Genomic DNA, 25,544 nt, shown 5'->3' on the forward strand with positions numbered 1-25,544 from the left:
GGCAGGTCCTCATGGAACTAACCTATTGGGGTAGACAGTAAACAGATTATTTCATTGCTGATAATGATGAGTGATACATGGCAAAATTAATGCAGGAGGAGGGTTCCCAGAGCGACTGAGGAGAGGCAGCTGTTTCGGCTTGAGTCAGCAGGCTCAAGCCGGTTTCGGCTTTCTCGGAGGAAGAGACACCTGAGCAGAGTGACATTTGAATAGAAGCCACCCAGTGAAGACGAGGAAGCCACAGGTGTGAATGGCCTGAGGAGAGAGTGAAGAATAATAGAAGTCAGCGAGGTGGGCAGGGCTTGTGCAAGGCCTCCAGGTCACACTGAGAGAGAGAATGTTTTTCTAAGAGAAGTGGGAAGCCGTTGGTGAGTGTGAGTAAGAGGTGACATGAACAGATTTCTACTTTGGTATTTCTTTAAAACACTTACATGGGTGGAGCATTTACTATTGTTTATCCTGCCCTACTTTATTTGTTTATTTATTTTTTGTGTTGTTTTGGAAAACATTTATATTAACATGTAAGGATTTACTGTGGGTTTTTTTTTATTATTATTCATTTATTTATTTTTGGCTGCGTTGGGTCTTTGTTGCTGAGCGCGGGCTTTCTCTAGTTGCAGTGAGCGGGGGCTACTCTTCGTTGTGGTGCATGGGCTTCTCATTGTGGTGGCTTCTCTTGTTGCGGAGCACGGGCTCTAGGCGCGGGCTTCAGTAGTTGTGGCACATGGGCTCAGTAGTTGTCCTGCCCTACTTTAGAAAAGTCCCATTTTACTTCATCCTCTGAGTTTCAGAGAAATTATGAGTTGTTCTATGAGTCGTAAGCTGGTGACTCATGCACGATCTTTGTTGATTTAGTGCCTTCAATCCCAGATGAAGGTTTGTTTTTTTTTTTAGCAACTTCAAAATTTCAGAATAGCCATAGACTCTAGAAGATAAACAAAAAATAAAAAATTTAAATTAAAAAACCTCCAACCTTAACAAAAAATATAATTACAGTATAATATTAATAATATATATTATTATTAATAAAAATAATAGTTATTACACTACCGTTTCAGCACTTATACATACAAGTGCTTACCAAGGCACTGTGCTAAACGCTTTACCTTCAAGCCCTCATTTCATCCTTGTAACAGCCTTGTGAGTTAGGCATTGCTATGTCTGTTTTAGAGAGGGGAAGTTCAGAATGGTAAAATAGGTTGCCCATGGTGACACAGCTAGTAAATAGCAGAGGTAGGATTCAAACCAAGCCACTCAGACTCCAAAGCTTATGTTCTCAGCTACCTTATAGATTCATAGGCACATAGACTTAGATTGGCCAGTATTTTGTCCCTTTATGCAACCCAGTCTCACCTCTTCATCTTATTCGTTTCTGCTCTGAGTGATCAGTGCCTGGTACAACTTTTTCATCTGTCACAAACACCCTCCTGGTAAGATCTCCATTCCTCTAAAATGCCCCATTTTCTCAAATTATCCCTTTTACCCCCAGTGAAACTCTCATTCCTCCAGATTAGCCACCCTCAAGCAGTGTTAGGAAGAGAATAATGTGATTAAACCAACTCACACTGAATATAAGTGGCAAAAACTGTTTTTTAATGATGACTAGGTATCATATAGAAAGAGTTAATTCACAATTAAGTATTGTGTTCAATTCAATATTTCTTTAAAGAAGCCTTTATTAAATGACCAGGTTCTGTTCTAGGGAGTGTTGAACAAGACAGACAAGGTCCCTCTTTCATGGAGTTCACTTTCTGGTAGGGGGCGGATGACCATAAAACAAAAAGAAAATGCTGGGTGCTACAGAAGTGTTAACTTAGGCACCTAAGACATTGGGAGTTGGAATAGAGTAAAGCAAATAAAATTGAGAGTTCTTTTGGGCAGGGCCTAGTGTAGGTGGAATGAGAAAGAGTTATCTTATGAATTGGGTGGTGGTGCCACTCACCAAGAGATGGGTGGAGATGGGTGGTGGTGCCACTCACCAAGCAAGGGAACCCAGGGAAGGGGTATCACTTCTGGAGTATGGGACTTGTGGAAATCCTATGAGATGATGCCCATTGGGAAGTTGCATTTATAAGTCTAGATCTTGGGAGAGAGGATGAGGCTAGAGACATCTGTGCAAAACATTGGCATGTAGGTAGAACAGCTAGCTCCATCCCAGTGATTTGAGGTTTCTGTAATCATCTTCCTCCTCTACGCCTCTCCCTTCCCTTCCCTTCAGCTAGTAAATCTACTTTGGGAAATCGTCTACCTCAAACAAGAAACATGTTGCTATCAGTGTTACTTCTGGAAGCAGTGCCATAGAACAGGACTGTTGGGAAGCGACAAGTTCAGTGCTTCTAAGATGGGGATGAAAATTATATTCTAATGTCAGAACATGAAGTCTTGATGGCTGTGTCTTTAATGTTCTCTTGATGTTATTCACTCATAACTCAAGACCTTCATCCTACAGTGAGCCTCCATTCACCCTTAGAACTGTGGCCCCTGCATTTCTGTGGGCCTGGAGAACCATAGTACCAGAGGGAATATGATGCCCAAAATAGCCTAATGGCTTAGGTGTGATTTTCTGTGCCTAATGCTTATCTGTTAAGTACAGTGTAAACTGAGAAAGAAATCAAGCCAAGACTATAACAGCAAAGAAATCATTGTTATTGTATTTAACACAAATGCCCGAGTGTAGGATTGTTTTTATTGCCTTACCTCAGGAATGCTACTAATAGGTGGAATATACTTTATTCCACAAAGAAGATTCTTGTATCTTTAATAGGGAACAGTTTTATGCTCAGTTTCCTAATTAGGCTAAATCAGAAAATCATTGTTTCCATTTCCAATGTTTAGATCACCAATAAAAATAAATGGAAATAATATTATTGTAGGCTTTACAATTTATAGTTTTCATAAATATTTTTATTGTTACGACCACCTTGCAAAACTGTTAAGTTTTCTTATACTCATTTTACAGTGGTTTGATGAGAGCCTGATATCCTCCATTGGTGGAAAGACCATGTTGACTCCCAGGGGGCCTGGGGTGGAGCCCCTGAGAACCTGCAGTCAGGGTTCATGGAGCCCCAGGGTCTGTTCCTAATTGTGTTAGCGAGTGTGGGTATTAGGGTAGAGAACTGTGTTGCTATGGACTGAATTGTGTCCCCCCCAAATTCATATGTTGAAGCCCCGACCCCCAATGTAATGGTATTTGGAGTTGGGACCTTTGGGAGATAATTAAGGTTAGATGAGGCCATGAGCATGGGGTCCTCATGATGGGATTAGTGCCCTTATAAGAAATCACACTGGAGAGCTTGCTCTAGCTCTTTCTCTGAGCCGTGTGAGGACAGAGTGAGAAGGTAGCCGTCTGCAAGCTAGGAAGAGGGTCCTCACCAGAAACTGACAGTGCTGGCACCCTGGTCTCAGACTTCCAGCCCCCAGAACTGTGAGAAATAAATTTCTGTTGTTTAAGCTACCCAGAGCAGGCTGTGGCAGCCTGAGCAGACTAAGACACGTGCCTAAACAGATAGAGCAAGGAGAGCCTGAGGAGGGTATAGATGGCTGAGATTCCCAAAGATTCTAAGAGTCAAGAGGACACTAGAGTAGGAGGGACCTGTGGCCCAGCATGGGGATGACAGTTAGAGTGGGTCTGGCAGTGGCAAACTTATTTTTCTACTTGTGTACACATTCCTGGTAGCATGTATACTGGTTGGTTGGTCAGAGCTACCATGAAAGCCTTGGAAGGAACAGATTTGCTATGATTTGCCTAAGGTCCACCATTCTGAGTGATGGAGTAGGGACTCAGCCCAGGGTCCCTGGCTTATAATTCCCATGCTCTTTTCAGTTTATCAAGAGCAATGTTGGTATTCATCAAAGTAGATGAAGACCAGTATCATTACTATTTCATTACTCAATCAAGTTACTATTAATTACTATTACTCTTTCGTTACTATTAATTAAGTTATTACTAATAATTGAGTTATTCTTAGTTCTGTTAATGAGATTTTGTTAGAAACCTAACAATTTGTTTCAAGTACAGAGAGAATATTACAGCAAATCTCTGTGAAACAAGATGTTTAAGGTAGGGTGGCCATTAATATTTTTGTGTGTGAAAAAGAGCACGTTTTAAATTTCCCTGAGTTCCTGTCAAAGTCTTACACTCATGATGGAGGGGCTCTGCTGACCATGGAAAGGGCCTGGGATTTGACAGCAGAAGACCTAGAGTTGAGTCTTGGTTCTGCAATTTATTTAGACCTTGCAACTTGGTTATTAACCTTTCAGGGCCTTGATTTCTTCAGCTGTAAAATAGAATGAACGCTAACTCTTGCTTTTCCTATTTCAGAAGATTATTGGCAGGAATAAATGAGATATTAAGTGGGGAAAATGCGAAAGAATTGGAGACTATTACAAAAATGTTAGTATGGGGGGATGGGCATGGGGAGGGGCCTGCAGCAAACAGAAGTCTCAAGACCACTGATGTTGATGCTCTTTCTTCCCGAGTGTCACAAAAAGAGGGGACAGAAGTGGCTTGAACAAAATCTACTATTCAGTTAAGTTCCCTGTTTTAAAAAAGAATAGCACAAAATTCCTAGTCATAAAAATTTATTTGTTGACAAGTTTGGGGCAGGAGTTTATTGTAATTGTATTTCCATTATTTTTTCCATACTTGAAAGATCCAGAAGTTAATTGTCACTTCAGGGAGGATGTTTAGCATTATGAGTTGGGATCACATTGAATTAAGTCTGGAAGTGAAAGTTCAAGAAAGAGAGGGAGATGGCCCCAAACCCAGTGTTGCTGGAGCAGTTGAGACTCCTCCCAGTGGGTTCTGTGGAGCCACCTCAGGGGTCGAGGAATGGAGAAGATCGGGGCGCCGTTCAGCGCCCCTAGGGGGTGAGCCCATCTCGGAGACTTCCCAGGCTCATCTAGAGACCTGCAGGCGTGGTGAGCAGAGCCTGTGCCTGTGGTCGGATCTACCCAAGATGCAGCCTCCTGAACAGCCCCTGTCTTTGTTCTGCTCTCACAGTCCTGTTCTCTGTGTGGGGTTGGGGGTGAGGAGTTGGGGTGTGCCCCTGCATAGTTTCTACTCCTTACGCAACCCAAACCCTACAGTCAACTTCTGACTATTTGATTTCAAAGTCTGCTTGCTCGAGGCAGCCCTTGTCCAGCCCACAGGTGGAGGCAGAAATCCTGTCCTGCCTCAGCATTGATACCTGAGGCCTCTGGGGCTACATCAGTAGAAATGGTCTTTTGGTCCATTTCATCTCAGAACACAAAATTTTGCTGGGTAAATTTTTCTTTTGTGATCCAGGATATTGGGCAGCCGTTGAGTGGCATTTGTTTTTCTGCTTTTCTCTTACCTCATTCCTACTAATCATTCATCAAAGTTTAAAATATTAACCATCTTCTAAAGTCAACTCAAACATACACCCAACTTCCTTAATCCAAGTGCACAGCTGCTACCAGAAGCATAACGAGGCCAACACAACCAGTCCCTGTCTCCACTGGTCCAACCCAGAGGCGTTTCTTCAAGTCCGTGTCTAGGTTTGACTTCATGCAGGGGCCTTGGTGTAGGAACACCGCACATTGTTATTACCTGCCGAAAGAGCCCTAGGGCAAGGGGGCAGGGACCTTGACCTTCCACTGGCCCACTAACGGTGGCCCCATTCTACCTCTCTGGACCTCTATTTCCTTGTCTCTCTAAAATAAGAGGATTGGACTTGATGTTGTGTCTTTGTTTAGTTCTAACTCTAATGATCTAACTTTTTACTTTGCTTGGTTTCAGTATGTGAAAAACCACACATCAGATCTCACCCCCTCCCTGCCCACCCTGCCAAGGACTCAGGCTTTGAATGGTTTTTGCCGATGAGTCAGAAATGTACACAAAGCCATTCATGCCAACTCATCCAGGCCATGCCATGACAACAGACTGTCTAGCCAGTGATAGGGGATGTGATTTATGATAGCAGTCGTTGGGGTCTGTGTGTAGAGAATTTTGTTTCTCCAACGCCAGCTGACTTGAATGGAAGTTAGAATCCTAAACCTTAGACATTTCTCCATGTGCTGGCTCAGACAGAATTTGTAAAAGACTTGGCTGCTCTTGGTGAAATATGTGCACTGTATTTAATGGTAGTTTACACATTTGCAAGATGTTTGCAGTTTTTCTTGACGTGCTTATTTGATCTTTTCAAAACCCCTGTAGTATAGCCCGGGCAGTTAGGACCATTCCTGAGAAAAATCCACTTCCAGGATGCCTGTGCCCTGGATTCCACCACTTCAGCCCAGGTGCAGCGTACGTCCCACTGTGCTGCCCCTTGTGAAAACACATTTATTAGCACTGTTTGTCAAAGCCTTTCATTTTACACCAACCTCTGGAAAAGTAAATAGCAATCCCCTAGATAACGTAAATGAATAAATATAGTCAGATTGGGTTGTACAAAATGCTAACAATCCTCTGCTAAGGGTGCAGACTCACTCTCTGACTTTAGAGGCCAGAGAAGCTGCCACTGGTATCACAGGCTCTATTTCTGGTCCACAGAGTTAATGGCTCTTGAGTAAAACAACAACAACAACAACAAAAAACTGGCACTCTCTACTAAATTTTGTTTCATGCTGGAGTTGTAAGTAGCCTTGGAGGTCATTTTTGTGAGCTGAATTGTGTTCCCTGAAAATGCGTATATGTTAAAGTCCTATTCCCCAGTGCCTCAGGATGTGACTGCATTGGAGATGGGGTCTTTAAAGAGATAAATTAAAATGAGGCTGTTAGGGTAGATCCCAATCCAATATGACTGATGTCCTTATGAGAAGAAGAGATTGGGACACAGACACATGCAGAGGGAAGACCATGTGAGGACACAGGGAAAAGTTAGCCATCTACAAGCCAAAGAGAGAGGCCTCAGAAGAAACTAATCCTGCCAACACCTTGATCTCAGACTTAGAGCCTCCAGAATTATAAGAAAATAAATTCTGTTGTTTAAGCCACCCAGTCCGTGGTATTTGTTACAGTAGCCCTAGCAAAATAATACAGTCAGGTAGGCCTAGCTTCATCCCAGTTTGGTTCACTTCCCCCTAATCCTTGGCAGATTGTTACTAAGCCTTTGTTTGGCCCCTTCTAGTGATATGGAACTTGCTATCTCACAAGGTAGCTAAGATCTTGTGTCACTTAGGACTCTTTCACTTGAGGTGGCAGAAAACCTTACCCAAAGTGGCTTAAGCAAAACAAGGAGTATATTGTCTATCTTAAAAGTCTAGCAAATGGCCTTAGGTGTGGCTTTAATCAGGTCTCAAATGACGTGATCAGAGCCTGGTCTCTCCATCTACTAGCTCTGTCTCCTGTTGGGTAGGCTTCATTTCTAGGCTTACACCGGAGGTCCCAGGCAGGTCCACATCTTCCCAGGATCAAGTCCAGTTGAAAAGAGAGAATGCCGCATTCCCTTAGTTTCTGCTTAGCAGCTAAAACAACAGTATTGTACTGACTGCTCTCAGGTATGACTCTGGGCTAACACAGCCCACACCCTGTTCAGCAGTAAAGCCCTTCACATATTTGAATGTCCCTCCTGCCGCTTTGCTTCTCCAACTCCCTCAGGGATTTTCCCCAGAATATCTTATCCCAGACTCTCCCCTTTTTAATCTTCCCCCTCATTCAGACTCCTTTCTTTTTTTTTTTTTTTTTTTTTTTGTCAGCGATCTCCTAATTGTACCCACTTCCTGCTGTGGTCTGGCCAAAGTCAAGAACAGTAGGATTATTATGTCCTTTTGGTTTGGTCATGATATTCCTTCAGCCTGAATTTTGATGAACTTGTTTAGTTCCCTCAAATTTAGCTTACGGTCAACTAAAACTCTTGAGGCCTTTTTCAAATTAATTGCTATGACAACTGTCAATGATTCTTGTTTGGAAATCATAGAATTTGTATTTTATGTATACCTCAGGCCATCCCATGGAAAATTTTTAAACAAAATCATGGTGTATGTGGGTGTGTGCTGTATATGTATGTGTGTTTGGTCATTTGACTTTTACCCTAATGGAAGGTATAACAACAAAACAGCATATTGTATCTTTCAAGTGGTTGGGCTCCATTAATCAAGGTTCTATTTTGTTTTAAACATACTTATTTTTCTACCTAGAGATAAACACAAGCTAAGAAAAAGTGGGCAGATAAACTAAAAGAGCAATGCAAAGATGTAAATATGGCCAGGAACCAGCACCGTGACCCGGCTGATGGTTACCGGTATTTTTATACTCTTAGCTTAGCTTACCAGTCATTTGAAGAGGAAAGATTTGAAGGCAGCAAAATAAAGAATGACTTAAGACCAGCAGAGACTGAGACTTCACTTTTATCTTTTCTTTTTCTAGCAGAAAAAAATAGAAGCAAGTATTAGTAGCTGCAGAAAACATACATAGCTAGATGAATATTCTTTTTCCCTCATTCACTCTTCTGATATACAGTGTGGTTCTTATTCTCTGTTCTACAAAGATGGGTCAATGGCCAGCGACATACACCTGTTTGGCGATAGAAGCTTGGTGGCTTCCAGGGTCTCTGTTGGTGATCCCTTTGGCTATGCTGTGGTTGGTATGGCAGTGCCACTGACTCTTTGAGCTTTGTGGCTTACATGCTAACTCTTATTCTGGTGAGATAGGCTTGTGGGTACCCAAGATCCTTGTTATCTGCTTGTGCACATGTGTTGAGGATCCACTGCATGGCGCTTCAGGATGCCCCGCAAAAGCAAACTATAGTCAGCTATTCATTGAACTACTCCTTGTCCACGTAGATGACTGAATATTTATCTTCGAGCATAGCCTGTTAACATTAATCAAAAATATTGCCAAATGTGGACATCCATTTTTTTAATCATTCTATTTCTAGGCCTCTTTTATAAGTCAATTCATTCTTTCACATACCCATCACTTATTCCTATACCATGATCAAGTATCTTATTTTACATATATGTATAATTACAAGTATGCATATATAATTACCAATATAATAGGTGCCTACATACACATATAATTACAAGTATAGTATATGCATAGTTTACATTTATATCGTGTTCACTACCATATGCCTGGCACTTAACACAGAGTATGTTCGTTCAATAAATATTTGTTGTGTGATGTTCTATTTAAAGTATGTATATTTTCCCTCTAGTCCATGAGTATTTATTGAGTGCCTGCTATGTGTCAAGCACACGAGATAAATCTGAGCCAACATAAAATGAAATAGACATCACTCTGCATGGAGCATACAGTCAAGTTGTCAATGTACAGTTACAACTGAGATAAGGGTTATGAGGAGAGGCACATGATGCTGTGCTCATGTATAAAGGAGCTGAGTGAGATCTGAAGGAGGAGTAGGAATCAGGTCACAGGTAGGGATGGGTGGGGACAGTGGCCCAGTGGGTCCACTGGGAATTCATGTGGCTAGAGGACAGAAGCTAGGCAGCGCACTGTGCCAGATAGTCCACCAAAAAAGATGTTTTATAATAGAATCTTGTTTTTGCTTGTTCTTAGCGGTTTTGATTCAAAGGTTCCCATTGTATTACATATAATACTTTCTGATGATCCAAGTGGCTCTTGAAGCAAATGAATACTTTTCTTAAGTTTATCTCTACAGACTGCCAATTTTCTTTGTCCAGAAAGAACACAGTCATGGCAATGCTGAATATTTCATGCGCCTTTCTTAACTATTTGTATAACTCTTTGACTTACACCCAATCTCATAACAGATTCAAAAGATAGAAATAATATTGAATATTAATTAAGCTAGAATGTTGTATTATTTTTAAACCAAAATAGAAACCCAGATAATGATCCCTTCAGGTTGGAAAACCATGGGTCAAGCATCATACATCATTTACTGTGCCTATGTATAGCTACAGGAAGCACAGTGACTAATCTTTATTCTTTGAGAAAGTAGATATACACATGGGAAGAAATTCAGGAGTTCTAAAAGATATTCAGTAAAGTCTCTCTCCCACCTTTGGGACAGTCCCCCAGCTCCACCCCCCACCCAGAGCCCATCAGTGATATGAGGTTCTAGTGTCTTCTTCCAGAGATAGTCTCTTCACATGTAAGTGCATACATGTGTATGTAACTCTCCTTCCCTGACGTGAGGATTACAATGCTGTACTTACTGTTCTGCAGTGACTTTTAGCTCGCTTTAGGTGACAGTATCAAATAGTTAGTGGTTGGTGGATTAATGATAAGATGTAACGTATTCACAACTTAAACATTTTGAAACACAAAAATATAAAAACATTTGCTAATCTTTGGTTGTAGGGCCAAACCTTTTCTTTGAAAATGATTCTGTTATCGGGGTTATGATTTCCATCAGTTTTGGTTTCTTTTGTGTGGAACACAGACATAAAGATACTTTAAAAACAATTTGGGTACAGAATTCTATTAGTTTTTTTATTATTTTAACCTAAGTTTTTAATGGTTGCCTTCCCATGCCTAATTTGATAGTTTTTTCCCCATCTTTTAAATGTTTATTTTTACATGATTTCCAAAAAGTACATAACTCACTATGCAAACTCAAAATCGACAGAAATACACTCCTTAGACAATGAATGGTCTGTAATCACAAATCTCCAAGGTAACCATTGATCATGGTTTGGTGTCTGTCTCCTTCTAGATTTGTTTAGGTACTAATATAACTTGAATATGGAGACACACACACACACACAGGACATTTTATGATACAGTGACCAGGAAGCCTTTGTTTTAAGGGACTTATCTAGTGCTTCCCAATAGGAGGTGTTTAGAAATGTGTGAGGGGGCATTTTAGTTTTTTCAGAGACTGTCACTTAGCGCCCAAGGGCCAGGATCCTAAACATCCCCCGGTGAATGGGTGGGTCCCATATGATAAAGAATTATACCATCCAAAATGATAGTGGCCCATCGAGAAACACTGTTTTCATGAGAATAGTGCTTCTTTTTGTCCTCATGTTTTACCCATTTACATAAGATTATATTAAATTACTTTACTATAATTCACTGAGCACTTGAGCAAGGCAGGCTCCTTTTGAGTACAAGATGAAAAAGACACAGTCCTTGCCTCCCAGGAACTCACAGTCTTCTGTGTATAGCACTTGTAGATTGTGACAAGTACCCTAATGGAAACAAAGAGTATAACAGAGGAAGAGTTATACCTGGGGACATTTGAGATGGTGAGATAGGATCAGTTATACCTGGGGACATTTGAGATGGTTTCTTAGAAGAGATGGGCACTTTCAGGGGTAGGACTCTCACAATCAGAGATACTAGTGCCCGAAGTCGTGTCTTGGAACAAGGAACAGGTGTGTCATCAGCTCTGCCACTTCTAGGTAAGCACTGGGCATGAGGTGTGGCAGCTCCTGCCACATGTTGCTCAGGTCATTGACTCTTGGCCACGTCTTCACTCTGTCTGGTTGCTTTTGCTACCACTGTGGCATGAGAAGTGTCCCGTGATGGTAGCTCGGGCCCTCTGCTTAGGGTGGGAATTCCAAGGAATGCCAGCTAGGATCCGTTCAAGCCAGCCAGCCCTGGGTATGGGACACAGGGTAGAGAGGACAAGAAAGGGGAGGCAAGACAAGAGATTCCAGACAATGACAGTAAAACCCTATTCTGCTACAGAGAGGCAGAGAAATCCTGGGAGGACACCCACAGTGACATTACATCATGCAGGTTGGTTGGGAGGAGGGGGATGAATATGAAAAAACGGTAATTTTCTAGACTAAAATTTGTCTTCAAGGCATAAACCTTCTATTTTAGTTATCTTCTAAAAAGTTTGGATTTATATTTTCCTACCTTTTAAAGCTGACAATCAGGAACATCCTCTTACTCTAAGGTTGTCAGTATTAGGTGATTATGCTGGAAATAAGCTTCATTCTTGGGGAGGAGGGCACTGCTTACACTGAATGCTCACTTTAAGCACCAGAATCCTGACCTTAATTAGCATCTGATGTCTGCCTGCTCTGGAAAGACATCTGTAGCAATATCTGAAAGAACTTTTTTTTTTTACTGACAAGTTCATATAGACCATAAAAGGATGATCTGGGAATGATGGAACCCAGCCTAAAGGTGAGTCTGTATACTGTTTACCATACAGAAAACCTAAGCTGATTCATATATGAGGCAAAGAGTAGACTGTGCTCCAAGTATCTGGTACTAATGACCATTTCTTTCCCATTAGGAACTGGTGTTCCTAATGAAACTCTAGCTAGGTGACATTGTCCTCTAGCTGAGGACATTGTCCCAATGGTCTGTAACCTGTCAAAATATTACTTTCTGAATCCTGGTTTGTTGCTAGTCTGTCTTCGTCTCCACCCAGCCCTGGAGCAACACTTCTGTGCGTTGGAACACTGTGTCCTTGTGCGAGGGCTTGCACCACAGGTTGAGCGCATATTCAGACTCCATCTGCAAATACTCCATGTCTGGTTGATAAGAACCGTCCTTATCCAGGGCATTTTGTTTTCATCCAATGTTTTTTCTTTTTTGAGGAACTTTTCTGTTTCTCCATTAGAGGCTTTGCAGCATGCTTGCTGCCAATGACTCATTCGGCTGAGAATGGGTTCTCTTTGCGTGGTGTTGCCCTTTCATCTCATACATCTGAGAGCATTGCAGGATAATCCTACTTAAATCCTTCTCTGTTGCTCATAACCTGTATTGTCTCTGGAATAGAGAATAATTTCCAGATTGGATCTGGGCTGGAAAAGTTCACTCATCTCTTCATAAATCCTAAGACTTTGATCCTTCTTATATCGTTCAAATACCCTCTCTGCCTGCAAAGGCTTGAGGTTTTATGGTTAACCTTTCTATTGTTCCCTCCTCCTTTGTCCATTTGCTTCTAACCCAAGTGTCCTGGGACCCCCAGGGGGTAGCTAAGAACCTCTCCTTTGTGTAGCCATAGCACTTTGTGCAGACCTCTTAGGGTATTGTATTTAATTTATTTGCTTCTGTGCCTGTCTCCCCACTAGACTAAGTTCCTTGCAGGCAAGGAGGATTTCTCTTCATTTTTATTCCCTTTCAGTCCAGGACAGTGTATGTTACATAGTGGTATCTCAGCTAATGTTTATTGAGCAAAATTCATGTTCTTTGTAATTTAGAAATGTTCTCAGGGGTTATTCAGCCATGTTATAGATGGTTTAACTTAGAAAAGTAGGGCATCATAATTAACCCACACTCTGTTAGGAATTGCAGGATGACTCACAATTAATTGCTTCTGTATCTTGAATACTGTCTTTCTGAAAAACAAAACAAAACAAAAAAAACAAGTACCAGTATCATTATAAGATAAGCACCAATCAACTTATCCTGTCAACACTGTGGGTTGTGGTTTTGTAAGAGATTAGAAACTCATAAGTACTTTTCTCCTACCATTATATTTTGCTCAAGTAAAGAATCAAGGAGTTTGACAAGTGATTTGGGTTTTCCATGGTGTAGTGTTTTATGCTGAATCATTTGCTCCTTACCAATTGTGTTCTTTATAGATCAGTTATCTATAACACCTGTTCTAAAATTGTCTTTATTTCTTGTCTTACTTTTATACTTACTGACTTCTTGTTGTGAAATAGGAAAGCAATGATGTTGTTTCTGAGCTGTTTCACTATAGGTGTTCAATGGGTCTTTGTATGTCACTGAGAGGCATTTTTCAGACTATTTTTCTGTATTTCCAGACCTCTTAATGCTCAGGCAAATTCTAGGACTCCAAAAATATGCTCTATATTCAGCATAAAGAATTTGTCCAGAAGATGATCTAGTAAAACATATTATAAATTCGTTTTTATTAGCAAATCCTTAATTTCATGAGTGTGCGTGTATTCATTTCCTAGGGCTGCCATAACAAAGCACCACAGACTGGCTTTAAAAAACAGAAATTTTATTTCCTTACAGTTCTGGAAGCTAAAAGTCCAAGATCAAGGTGTTGGCAGGATGTATGTCTTCTGAGGACTTCTCTCCTTGGCTTGTCTTCCAGTGTCTTCACCTGGTCTTCCCTCTGTGTCTGTCTCTGTCCTAATCTCTTCTTATCAGGACACCAGTCATGTTGGATTAGGGCCCACCCATATTACATCATTTCACCTTAATCACCTCTTTAAAGGCCCTGTCGCCATACCTAGCCACACTCTGGGGTACTGGGGGTTAGGACTTAGACCTTCAACATATGAATTTTGGAGGGGACACAGTTCAGCCCATAACAGTGAATACTACGGCAGTTTAAATATCCTATTCAGATATTAAAGAGATTCTTAGGTTGCTGCAATACTTTTCAGTGATTATTCAATAAATATGTTGTCTACTTCTTTCCCTTTTCATAGATCAAAATGCTGCCTTCCTTTCTGCTCATCATTTTACACTTGCTGATTTTTTTAAGCCACCGGCTTCGCCAGAATGGTTGGTGAGGGAGGAATGCTAGTGTCCTCTCTTTTGGAATTCTGGGATAAAAGTTTTTTCAGAAAAAAGAAGGATACTTGGACACTTTTCTTTAAAATAATAATAAGAATAGTAATAATAATACCTTTTATTGAGTGCTTATTATGGGCAACTGTTGTAATTATCACAAGCCTGCAGAGTTGATGTTGTTGTCTACTTGATATATAAGGAAATTGAGGCTCTAAAAGGTGAAGTAATTTGCGCTGGATACTTCTTATTTTGTGTTTTCATCTTTACGGCACCTGTTTGGTCCCAAAGAACTATCAGTTGTGAGATTAGAAACATGGAAAAGAACTGAAAGGTATATCAAGCTCGTAGTCACTGGGCTGGTTGGTGGCAATCCGAGACCTAAGGGTCTAAGAGATTACAGACTCCAGTGGCTGAATTCCACATGGGTAGAGAGAGGTTTGAAGGCATAGCACAGCCTACCTCTTACGGGTTACTTAGGGCCAGGCCCTGTGGACTGTGGCCTGGATTGAATAGCGGTTGTCATGGTAACCCTGATTCAGAAGTGGGCTCAAAAGAAAGGTATAGGATAGGCAATATGAACACAAGGAAGATGTAGTACCAAATCTTTTTATGATGGGATTATGGGCAAGAATTACTTGGAGCTGCTTAGAATGAGCTAGATCAGTGGTTCTCCACCTTTGGCTCAGTATCTGAATAACCTGGGGAGCTTTCAAAAGCACAGAGCCCGAGTTCCAATCCTAAAGAGCCTTAACTGAGGGTGGCATGGGCCTCGACACTGTAGTTTTTAACAGTTGCCCGAGTAAATCTGATGTTCAGGCAGAGTTAATAAGAACTAATGAGCTAGGTCAGAGGTTGGCAAACTATGGCCAGGGGCCAAATCTGGCCTGCTGCCTGTTTTGTAGGACCCAGGAACTAAGAAAGGTTTCTATACTTTCAAGTGGTTGAAAAAAAAAATCACAAGAAGAATACTATTTTGTGATACATGAAAATTACATGAAATTTAAATTTCAGTGTTCATAATTCGAATTTTATTGGAACGCAGCCATCCATGCTTATTCATTTACATATCGTCTATGGTTGCTTTCATGCTACAGCAGCAGAGTTGAGTATTTGCAAAAGACCTACAAGACCTATTTACTATATGGCCCTTTATAGAAAATGTTTGCTGACCATGAGTTAGGCTAAGTTGATGTCATCAGCAGGGCTGCTTTAGAATCTGGAAGGAAACATATTTGTGTAACTTGTGTGTTTGTATAGTGTATTTTGCATTTTAATCTCCTGTGGGCTCTTTGTTGCTGTTTCCTAGCAGAGGGACCCTGGCCGATGGATTTATAGCAAGTTTGTTCAGCAAACTTTTTATCAAACAGGTTTGAAACATACTTTTTTCTTCAAAACATACAAGTAAAAAGAGCATAAAGTCCAAAGAATATGACAACCCAGACCTTTTCGTTATTGAAGAGCTCCTAAATCCATTCTAATATCCATTTCCTATCCCATCCCCACCCCCTCAACCCTTTTGTTGTCTTTCCCCATATTTCTTTCTGCTCCGTATTTGCAGTTAATACCAGCTGGATGCCTCAGGGCATTTCGTTTCCTTGATCCAGTGTTGGAAAAAGAGGACACTGTTTATAAGAATGATTTTAATATAAAAATACAGTTGAGCAAGATTAGGAAAATACCACTGATTGTCAAATTGGTTTATCTCTTTTACCTTCTAGTTTTCATCCACTTGGATTTAGAACACAAGAAAAGCATTAAGGTTGGGAAAATTAACACAAAATGGAAAACAACCAAGAAAAAGAAATCCCCTGGGTTGTGTGTTTTTTTTTTTTTTTAGAAGAATTAATTCCCTCTACAATTTTTTTTAAATTAATTAATTAATTAATTTTTATGGCTGTGTTGGGTCTTCGTTTCTGTGCGAGGGCTTTCTCTAGTTGTGGCAAGCGGGGGCCACTCTTCATCGCGGTGCGCGGGCCTCTCACTGTCGCGGCCTCTCTTGTTGCAGAGCACAGGCTCCAGACGCGCAGGCTCAGTAGTTGTGGCTCACGGGCCTAGTTGCTCCGCGGCATGTGGGATCTTCCCAGACCAGGGCTCGAACCCGTGTCCCCTGCATTGGCAGGCAGATTCTCAACCACTGCGCCACCAGGGAAGCCCCTGGGCTGTGTTTTTGTAAAGAGAAGTAGCCACCGTTTGCTTCCAAACCAGCCCGTCCAGTTCAGAATGAGAGAGATCGTAACCTTATGCTTGGATTCACCATTTTAGGCCTTTATTTTGTTTTTACTCATAATTTTGGTGGTGGTGATTGTGAGGGTGAAAGCTAGAGGCTGATATATATTTATCAATTTTGTAAGCATGTGATATCATGGATTTTTTTTTTAAATAATGAACTTGTATCAATTGAACTGATAGGAGAAAGTGTTTGCTTTCCAAATAGTTATTATTCATCATTGGATGATAGTTTTCAATGACCTTGAGAGTCTCTTTGTGAAACTGCTTGGTGTCTTGGGTATCGCAAGCAAGGCCACATATTCACGTGTTCTCATTTTTAGCCTGTTCTTCCCCCATCATAGTGAAGTGGCTACAATCCCAGGCATATTTACCCTACAGCCACCTGGAAGGAAGCCAGCAATGTCATTACAGATGGCAGTATGCCCAGACTATCTTAAAAAAGCATCATCTCTGCTACTAATTAAGTTTCAGGAAGGGTGATGTTTGCTTTTATATTAACAAGCATTTTGAAAAGGCTGAGAGCAGATATGTTAGAAGCAGTTTTCTTATTCCTAAGAGTTCATGGTTAAATTTAATTGTCCTTTAGCTTCCCCACTTCTGAGTTTGGAACACTGTCTGCTGGATGATGGATGTTTGGGGCAGGGGGAAAACTAGGTGATATTTGCATGTTTTGTATCTCTACCAGAGCCTCAACTTATTTTCCTTTGCTTTTTTTAGGGTTCTGTACATTGGCCTGGCCTGCAATACGGCTCGCTATATTTATATTTCCTACCTGGAAAATGCCTGGACTGTTCTCCCCATGGAAGTTCTTCAAGGCAAGTTAACAGTTGGAATTAGAATTATTTTTCTACTTGAGTTATGACTACATGAAAGTTCAGTGGCCTTCAGCATCTGACTCTACAAAGGAAGGGCAGAGGCACTGTTTTATACGAGTTTGAAGTGGTTGTGAAGGAACAGGTTACATCAGGGGGCTGGTTCTTCAGTTCCTCTGAGTGTTCTGTGTTTGTTGAACCAAACAAAGCTGGATTATTTCCCACACCCTTGTGATTAAACAAAGAAAGAGGAACTCTGCAATAAACTCTCATGTACAATTGTTAGGTGTACACATCCAAAGGTGGTTTTAAATATAAAAGGATTTATATTTTAAAGATTTTGGTATTTTTGTAGGTTAACTATACTCACTGCAAAAAAAAAAAAAGGTTGTCATAACTATTTTATTTCTTCAGTTACTTTGATCACATCTAGTGATTTGTAACTAAAGCTTTATAGTCAGGCTGTTGTTTTCCCATGCACCTTTATAATCTTTGCTCAAATATCCTGACCTGAGTTCTTCTCTTTGCTTCACTGGACCCTTCAACATGTAACTTTGAAAAAAATTTCTTGCCATGTGGCTTAAGAGCAGTGAAAGCATTGATTTCTATTCATTAGCTCATATAATCCAGACTGTATCCTGAGAAGTTCTATTAGCAGCTTGGCTAAACCATTTGGTGATTGGCATTATGATTAAAATAAAGGTTCAGGATAACATCATTGGAGTTGAGGTCTTCCGGGGCTGCCCAGGCTCCTAAATCATTAATTGTACCAAACAGTCTATGACTATATACAATTTTATTAGCTTTATAGATTGCCATTATCATTTTCCCTAACCCTGAGGATGCAAATGCCGTACAATCAACATAATTCTTTATCATAATATCTAAGATGAAAGACTCACAATTATATATCTAAACAAAATGTATAAAATGCAAAATCTCATTCACCAAATCCCATCGTGGCAATGAAAAATAAAAAACCTATCCTAATGAAAGGAGACATAATTTATAGTCACATTAAAATTATAAAATTCAAATATGTACACACTTTAAAGGTGCTTTTCTTAGGTCTGATGCAGTGGTATAAATGATGAAAAGAGATTTTGTTTATAAATATATAGAAAATGGAAATTTGGTCTTATAATAAGAAATTATTGTTTGTAATAATTAGAACTCTTGAATAGTCTTGAGGTGGGGCATACATCTCAGTATTGTGTCATGTAAGAAAAACAAAGCACAAAATATGAACTGCAGGAAAGAAATGTGCAACAACAAGGTATAAGCAACACAGCCTTAGGGGTTCCCACCTCTAATTCTGACTCTATTCTATGAGGCAGGGTGCTCGTCTGACTTAACTGCTTTATTTATTGGTATGACACCACATGCAGACTCTTACTTAAAAAAAACAACAAAAAACAAAAAAACTGGTATACCTGTTATAATAATACATGAATAATACATGCATATACCTTTTTCTCTCCTTTTAATTTAATATGAATTAGATAAAAAAGGATGGTTTGCCTTAGTGACTTAAGAAAATAGAGCAGGGACTTCCCTGGTGGTCCAGTGGCTAAGACTCTGCACTTTCCAGTGCAAGGGGCCTGGGTTCGATCCCTGGTCAGGGAACTAGATCCCATATGCCGCAACTGAAGATCCTGTGTGCCGCAACTAAGACCCGGTGCAGCCAAATAAATAAATAAATAAATAAATAAATAAATATAAAAAAAGAAAAGAGCAAAAGAGAGAAGCTTTTTTAAAACAGTGGTTAAAGAAGACATTTATAACAAGAGAAGAATTTTATAAGAGGGAAAAAACAAATGCTGTTGCGAATCAAAAACGTCTTTTTTCCTGTTAATTTATTAAAGATATGTTAAATAGCCACCAAGAGTCACGCAGCATGCTGAGTGCTGGGAATATAGTTTAAAAAACAATATATTAACTTAGACCTCAAGGTCTCACTGTCTGTTCTGGAAGCCAGATGTGTAAATACATAATTGCTACCCAGTGTGTTAGATGGATTAGATGGAATCAGAAAAATGTGCCAGGTAACAGAGAAGGAGCTCCATGGAGGGAATGATTAGCTTTGTGAAGCAGAGAGTGGGAGGATGATATTATTTATTTATTTATTTAAATTTTATTTATTTATTTATTTATTTTTGGCTGTGTTGGGTCTTCGTTTCTGTGCGAGGGCTTTCTCCAGTTGTGGCAAGTGGGGGCCACTCTTCATTGCGGTGCGCGGGCCTTTCACTTTCGCGGCCTCTCTTGTTGCGGAGCACAGGCTCCAGACGCGCAGGCTCAGTAGTTGTAGCTCACGGGCCTAGTTGCTCCGCGGCATGTGGGATCTTCCCAGACCAGGGCTCGAACCCATGTCCCCTGCATTAGCAGGCAGATTCTCAACCACTGCGCCACCAGGGAAGCCCTGGGAGGATGATATTATTAAAAGATTCCCCAAGGAAATCACAGATAAGCTGGATTTTGAAAGGTGACGAGGACCCCACCCGGTGGCCTAAAGAGAAGCAGATATTTTGGCACAGAGAAGAGCCATGTGCCAAAGCACAGCCATGGAGAGCGGAATGGCATCTCAGGAAACCTGAGTGGGAGGCTTTGGCTGGGGCTCGATGGGTTTGTCATCCTAAGCTGCTGACCCAGTACATATTTGTATAATATGTATTTATGTGCACCTTAGGGCAGTTATCCCTGCTTCCCATGGCAGGCTACAGTTTATACCTCTGTGTTTCATTTTATTTCCCCCGTGCCAGTAGAAACCTAGTTACTGATCTGAAGCTAGTAAAAAGGGGCAATCTGTAAATACGGGGAGTCTCCGCATCTAACACAGGGCTCTGTGACCAGTTCCGCAGAGCTCTTTGCGTCTAAAACTGGAGGAGACGGTTTCATTCCCTGGCAGAAGTGAGTGCTGAGTGTTTTGGCTGTACAACAAAAAATCCCTTGCCTTTGTTTGACCCATGCCCACCCTACGGAAAACAGTGGATTATCTATGTGGAATAAATCTTGTTCATAGGAACACACTTCTGACTGAACAAGTTTGTTTTTCCAGTCTGAATTCTTCCAAAGTTACAAGGCTCATCCAAATGACTTTAAAGTCCCTGTGCTTAAGGCAGCTCTACTTAGGATGCAGTAAAACAAGAAATGATGACAAAACATGGAATGATTTAATTACAGGACAAGCCCACTGTCATGATAGATGCCCCTTAATCCCTTGACTGGAACTGCTACCTGATGATTTCCAAAGACCCAGCCTTAGGAGGGGGAGGGTGGGGAAGCAGGACACGGGCTCTCATCACTGATGGTCGTGACACTGAACAGTCAGCACTTCCACTCTTTGATTCTGGCCCCAGCACCACACAGAGGGTCTTCTTAAAAAATAGAGGTGAGGTCTAGCTCTTCAATCTTTCATCCCGTGCCTCATCCCCAAAACACCATGAGAACTAGTACCACCTAGTGAAGCAACGGAAGGGGAGGAGACAAGGGATGTGCTTTATTCCGTATCTCTGGCTACTCATCTCTTCCTCTTTGGGGTTACCTGTAACTGACGGAGGAAGATTCCTTGTTATCCTTCATTCCCTGAAGCTCTTGGTCGTCATCTCAGCATTTGTCTCCTCAGGCTATGTTGGTAATAATTAGCAGATGGGATGGGGATAAAGCAAATTTCCTCCTCTCTAGACCCCTAGGAAGGAGGCTATGTGGGTATCTATTTTGGGGTCAAGGTAAGACTGTTGGAGATTATGAGGATGTTTCTTTCCTATGATCTTTCTCACATTTAGTAGCCAGTGCCTCTTGCAGCCTTTTAGCCGTTCACTTGTCTTTTGCAGCAAACATGTCATTCAGTAGGCAATGGGTGCCACCATGTAAAGAAGCAGAAGATGTATTTCCTACTCATAAGGAGCCTGTAATTTATTTTAAAAAGAGACAGTGGGTCTAAGTGCCTAAAAGCATTGCTGGGTGCAGTGGAGGGATTAGGATAGTTTATATTTATTTATAAGATCTCATTTTAAGAACCCACGTGTTTTTCTCCTTTACTTCTGCACGAGAAGCATTTAAACATATTCTTGATTGTGATCCGGAGTATACACTTCTGATAAAAATCAAAGTCAAATTTGTTATGCTCATTTTTATGCCGGTGTCTGTTGTGAATCCTTGCAAGACTTTGAGATGAATGTGATTCAAATTATTTTTGCTATTAAAATGTATTTAAGGAGAGTAAGGCCAGACCAGGGCTGCTGTAACTAAAGAGGTCCTTTTGTGGTACTCAAATTAATGGCTCAAGCACTGAAGGGTGAAAATGAGGTCTGTGTCGCGTCCTTCTCTGCAGGTTGCTTGATCGGTAGGATCCGGGTTAAGATTATGATGAAAGATAGTTTTTTAATGTCGCCAGTAGGAAAGCTTGAACTGACATTTATGGAGCTTTACTCTCCTATTTAGTATGCCTGCTCAGCCGGGTGAGAATCATGTTTTCCTTCCTCTCATGTTCTGGAAGAACATGGAGAAATTATGAAAGCGTTACAATGTAGCCCTTATCTGACAGTGAAAATTCTGGCCCTGATTCCAGGCTGTTATCATCCATATGGGAAATTTTCTGTCTGACTTAACCCTTAAAACACAAGTAGCTTGTCGCATGAATATATAAGATATACAAAATGCTCTAAGTTTAGTATTTCAGTGAATAAATTGGCATACGGATGTCATTGATGTTACTGCTAAAGTTAATTTTTTTTTTTTTTTTTTTGGCTGTGTTGGGTTTTCATTTCTGTGCGAGGGCTTTCTCTAGTTGCGGCAAGCGGGGGCCCCTCTTCATCGCGGTGCGCGGGCCTCTCACTATCGCGGCCTCTCTTGTTGCGGAGCACAGGCTCCAGACGCGCAGGCTCAGTAGTTGTGGCTCACGGGCCTAGTTGCTCTGCGGCATGTGGGATCTTCCCAGACCAGGGCTCGAACCCGTGTCCCCTGCATTAGCAGGCAGATTCTAAACCACTGCGCCACCAGGGAAGCCCTAAAGTTAATTTTTAATCAGAATAGTCATAAATTGTAATAGAGCAGTTTTCTTCTTTATCATTCCCATGCTTTACAGTTACTAAAAGTTCTTATACAGTCTCTTAAAAATAGACATTATTTTGTCCCTTCAGAATTCATTTTAAATATCTTCTGCTGCAACAATCCTTTTCTGGCAAACTGCATCTGACACTTAGCTCTTCCTTTTCTGAATTGTTCTCAGAGTTATGGACTGTGTTACACAGTTTAGCACTTAATTGTTACCCAATTATTTTATTTAACAAATACTAGTTTTACTTCCTGACTTAGTTTTAACCCTTAAGTGCAAAGACCACGCCTTACAGTTTTTGAATTCTCCAAAGAAGCATGCATACAGGAAGATATACTGTAAATGCTTGTTGTTTGATTTCACAGTCCCCTGCAAAATGTACTATAGTTGATATTTTCTAATTATTAAAGCTTTTGAATAATAGAGGACGTTCTACCTCAGAAGCTTATAAATATGTGAAGGAAAGCTGAAAACTAAATTTAAAAGTTGAATCTTTAATATGTTAGCTTTTTCCCTAGGATACCATCCTGCCGTCCATTGCACATTTGTAAAAACAGCAGTGTGTTTTAATCATTTACTTATGTCCCCACCTCATTCTACAAATTATTTGAGACAGCTTACCAAAATGTGCAGTAAGCTGGAAACCATAAAGTGCTCAGGCTTGAATTAGACTATCTTGTGTTCCAGCTCCCCTACCTATAAGCTCTGTGTCCTTTAGGCAAGCTGCTTAGTCACTTTAAGCCTCTTAGACTTTTGTGCTACAGAATAGGCTAATATGAGTATTAAATAAACTATTCTATGCAAAGTATATAACATATTACCTGGCACATAGTTAGCCTTCAATATTATAAGGTAAAGAGTTATTTGGGGCATATAAAAAACTTGATATTATGTGTGATGTGAACTCTTTTAGGAGGGAGGGGAAGAAGGTAGTAAGAATGTACATTTTAAAAAAATTGACAGATTATTGGGCATGTTTGATGTTATCAAGAAAACCTCTCAAATTAGATGATTACATTTATTATAGAATACTTTTAACAGTGGTTATGAGGATGTATAGTATAGTACTTAAGCACTGAAGTTCCGAGCTTAGACACCTTGGGTTCAAATCCTGTTCCACTACCCTGTTGTCTGTGTCACTCTGAACAAGGCACTTTAATCTCTCTGTGCCTTTTTGGAAAATGAAGAAAAAAATGGTACCTATTACTAGGAAGAATAAAGGAGATAATCTATGTAAAATACGTAGCACAGCTCCTGGTAGAGTAAGCTGCTATAATAATGTTATTAATGAGAGAAATTAAATGTTAATCATAATTATTTCTAATGGTTCTAGGTTATTCAAATGTAGTGTATTCACAAACAGTTAAGGTCTTGGCAGTAGGTGGTGTGAAAATATCTCTGAGTTTCTGTTAGCCTTGAAGGTAATCCCGAGGGACCCCAGTAAAGGTAAGAAAGGACTGAGAAGCGAAGTTTCCATGACCTATGTGGTCTTTGAGCGTTATTTATTTATTTATTTTTAAAATGTTTTCTTTATTTTTTGTTTGTTTGTTTGTTTGTTTATTTATTTCTGGCTGTGTTGGGTCTTCGCTTCTGTGCGAGGGCTTTCTCTAGTTGGGGCAAGCGGGGGCCACTCTTCATCGCGGTGCGCGGGCCTCTCACTATCGCAGCCTCTCTTGTTGCGGAGCACAAGCTCCAGACGCGCAGGCTCAGTAGGTGTGGCTCACGGGCCCAGTCGCTCCGCGGCATGTGGGATCCTCCCAGACCAGGGCCCGAACCCGTGTCCCCTGCACCGGCAGGCGGATTCTCAACCGCTGCGCCACCAGGGAAGCCCTTTGAGCGTTATTTATTGTCAGTTAACATATGGTGTTGAATTGCCACTCAAAATTATCAGTAGTTTTGTAACAAGTAGCCAAGGAAGAGTTAATAACATATTGCAAGGAGAGTCAGTTCATGTGCCTTTGTTACTACTGTCAGTCACAGAGGTAACATCCTTTTATTCTTACTGTTTGATCCACCAACTTAGTTACCTCATACTAAAAGGTTTAAAAAGGTATAGCTCTAGGGTAAACACATTTACCAGTGACACAATACATTTGCTTATTTATTTCATCATGTAGAGAATAATCATCTACTCCTTTTTCACAGTTCTCTAATAAAAGGGAAAGAAGTAGAAACATTTTCTTTTTTCTGCTTATGATATCTTTTACCCTCTAAATTTTAAAGGAAAGTTGTTTTATACTTAAAATACAATTTTACAAATACGGAAAATGATGGAATTTTTTTTTTTTAGATTTCTAGATTGCTTTATTATAGAGGACCAGAACACAAGTGTAGTAAAAAGATTGGCAAGAGTTTCAGATTATTAATATGATTACTAGGTTGCATATTCAAGTTTAAGAACAAGAACCAAAACTCCACAGTTGTCATTTGTATACAAGGTATTGTTATCAACCCAATCCCCTCTTGTGGATTTACATTCGCTAGTTCTTTTCTAGGAAGTAATATGGATTCTTCTATTTACATGATATTTTGAAATAAAGGTATTTCAGAGAAACCAATTTTAATTCTACATCTACCCTGGAAAATGTTGGAACATACAAGCCAAATGGCTTTCATTCTTCTGCTTTTAGTACCAGAGAAAAAATTTTTTACTGAATGCTTTCCTATTTTTCCCTTCAGTTAATGCCCTGAGTTGCTTTAAAGAATGTAGTTTCCAGTGATCTAATCAGTCCCAAAAAAGCAACGAGGAAACTCTGGAATTCTAACTACAGAGAATCTTTTATAACTGCCACTTAATACCAGCCAACAAATTTTAACAATAGTTTAAAAGTATCCTAATTTAAGTCATCCTGCTGGAAAATGCTTTAATTATCTTAGAAGACTCAAAGGTTTAGAAAACCCTTAGAATTAAAAAAAAAAAAAAAGAAACCCTATTATTGGAAGATTTTTTGTGTGTCCAAGCCTTCACATTTAAGAGAATAACTGCTAGAATTATATTTGATCTAAAATTATAGCAAAAATATATTTGTTACTGTTTTGGTCACATAAATACATAGACCCATCTTTGCCTACTTGTAAATCCTGTAATTGATTGCAC

General features: G+C 40.3%; 1 protein-coding gene across 5 annotated transcripts in view; it reads left to right on the plus strand.

The window, feature by feature from the left end:
* Positions 1 to 25,544, plus strand: part of MFSD6 (major facilitator superfamily domain containing 6) — a 72,243-nt gene that overhangs the window by 36,464 nt on the left and 10,235 nt on the right. For 4 of the 5 annotated variants that reach the window (XM_036858924.1, XM_036858926.1, XM_036858927.1 and 1 more), the window contains one exon: positions 17,300 to 17,397. In XM_036858924.1, coding sequence (XP_036714819.1) covers positions 17,300 to 17,397 — 98 coding nt within the window. Of the gene's footprint in view, positions 1 to 15,701; positions 15,721 to 17,299; positions 17,398 to 25,544 lie in introns of those variants that run through there. The other variant, XM_036858928.1, reaches the window with a different exon arrangement.

This window comes from Balaenoptera musculus, chromosome 7 (assembly GCF_009873245.2).
Source record: "Balaenoptera musculus isolate JJ_BM4_2016_0621 chromosome 7, mBalMus1.pri.v3, whole genome shotgun sequence".
Lineage (NCBI taxonomy): Eukaryota > Metazoa > Chordata > Mammalia > Artiodactyla > Balaenopteridae > Balaenoptera > Balaenoptera musculus.